Source organism: Cyprinodon variegatus, unplaced genomic scaffold (assembly GCF_000732505.1).
Source record: "Cyprinodon variegatus isolate N-32 unplaced genomic scaffold, C_variegatus-1.0 Scaffold4173, whole genome shotgun sequence".
Classification (NCBI taxonomy): Eukaryota; Metazoa; Chordata; class Actinopteri; order Cyprinodontiformes; family Cyprinodontidae; genus Cyprinodon; species Cyprinodon variegatus.
In genome coordinates this window covers 3,503-4,771 of record NW_015154626.1, presented here as the reverse complement: position 1 = coordinate 4,771, position 1,269 = coordinate 3,503, and the positions used below count along the sequence as shown (strand labels likewise).

The following is a 1,269-nucleotide window of genomic DNA, read 5'->3' as shown; positions in this document are numbered from 1 at the left end:
CAGAAACGTTTCACCGGGTTTAATTTCTCAAAAAGCCTTCTAATAGGAACCTTCTGCTATCCAAAAATTAATCGAAAAAATTATTTACAGATTTACCCATTTGCAAAAATAATCGTTATTTGCAGCCTTACTTACAATATTCACCACCGTTTTTCGGCAATTCCCTTTTTTTCTCTGAGCATGGAACAGCTGGCTCGCTTGGACTCGCAATGAGTAACCGGATACCCTGAACTACGAAGTATACAGCGTGCCTGGCCTTCCAACTGGGCAAAAAGGCTAAATTTATTGGCTGCATATGAAGGACTCTTTGAATCTGAACAGACCCTGGTGCTTCAAACACACACTGTGACCATCCACCCTTTTTATAAATTGTCGCAGCTTGAAAAGGCTTCCCCTCTACTGCTACAAACATATAGTTTCTCTTGTGTGCAAACCCATGTGTCTCTTTAAACTAACTGAATGTGAAAATGCTTTACAACAAACAACACAAGCAAAAGGTTTTTCTCTGGTGTGAACACGCATGTGACTATTTAGATTTCCCTTTTGGGAAAACCCTTTACTACAAACTCCACAAGTAAACGGTTTCTCTCCTGTGTGACCATGCATGTGACTTTTCAGACCATCTTGTCGTGAAAATGCTTGACTACAAATATCACAAACGAATGGTTTCTCTCCTGTGTGAACACGCAAGTGACTTTTTAGAGCATCTTGTCGAGAAAATCCTTGATGACAAACATCACAAGTAAATGGTTTCTCTCCCGTATGAACACGCATGTGACTCTGCAGGTTTCTTTTTTGTAAAAATCCTTGACAACAAACACCACAGATAAATGGTTTCTCTCCTGTGTGACTATGCATGTGACTTTTTAGAATATGTTGTTGTGAAAATCCTTGACTACAAACAACACAAATAAACGGTTTTTCTCCTGTATGAACACGCATGTGCCTCTTTAGATTCTCTGGTCGTGGAAATCTTTTACTGCACACTCCACAAACAAACGGTTTCTCTCCTGTATGAACATACATGTGTCTTTTTAGATTCTTTTGTCGTGGAAATGTTTTACCACAAACCCGACAAATAAAAGGTTTTTCTCCTGTGTGAATATACATGTGACTCTTAAGACTACCTGAATGGGTAAAACTTTTACTACAAAAACCACAAATAAATGGTTTCATTCCTGTGTGAGTATACATGTGAGACTTTAGATTTCCTTGTCGTAAAACCCTCTTATTACAAACTCTACAGCCAAATGGTTTCTCTGTGCTGTG

General features: G+C 38.7%; 1 protein-coding gene across 1 annotated transcript; it reads right to left on the bottom strand.

The window, feature by feature from the left end:
- Positions 1 to 6: 6 nt before the first annotated feature.
- On the bottom strand, positions 7 to 1,263 carry LOC107081325 (gastrula zinc finger protein xLCGF3.1-like). The gene has a single exon (XM_015369523.1). The coding sequence runs from the start codon at positions 1,192 to 1,194 to the stop codon at positions 403 to 405; it is 792 nt and encodes a 263-aa protein (XP_015225009.1). The 5' UTR covers positions 1,195 to 1,263; the 3' UTR covers positions 7 to 402.
- Between the last annotated feature and the right edge of the window lie 6 nt (positions 1,264 to 1,269).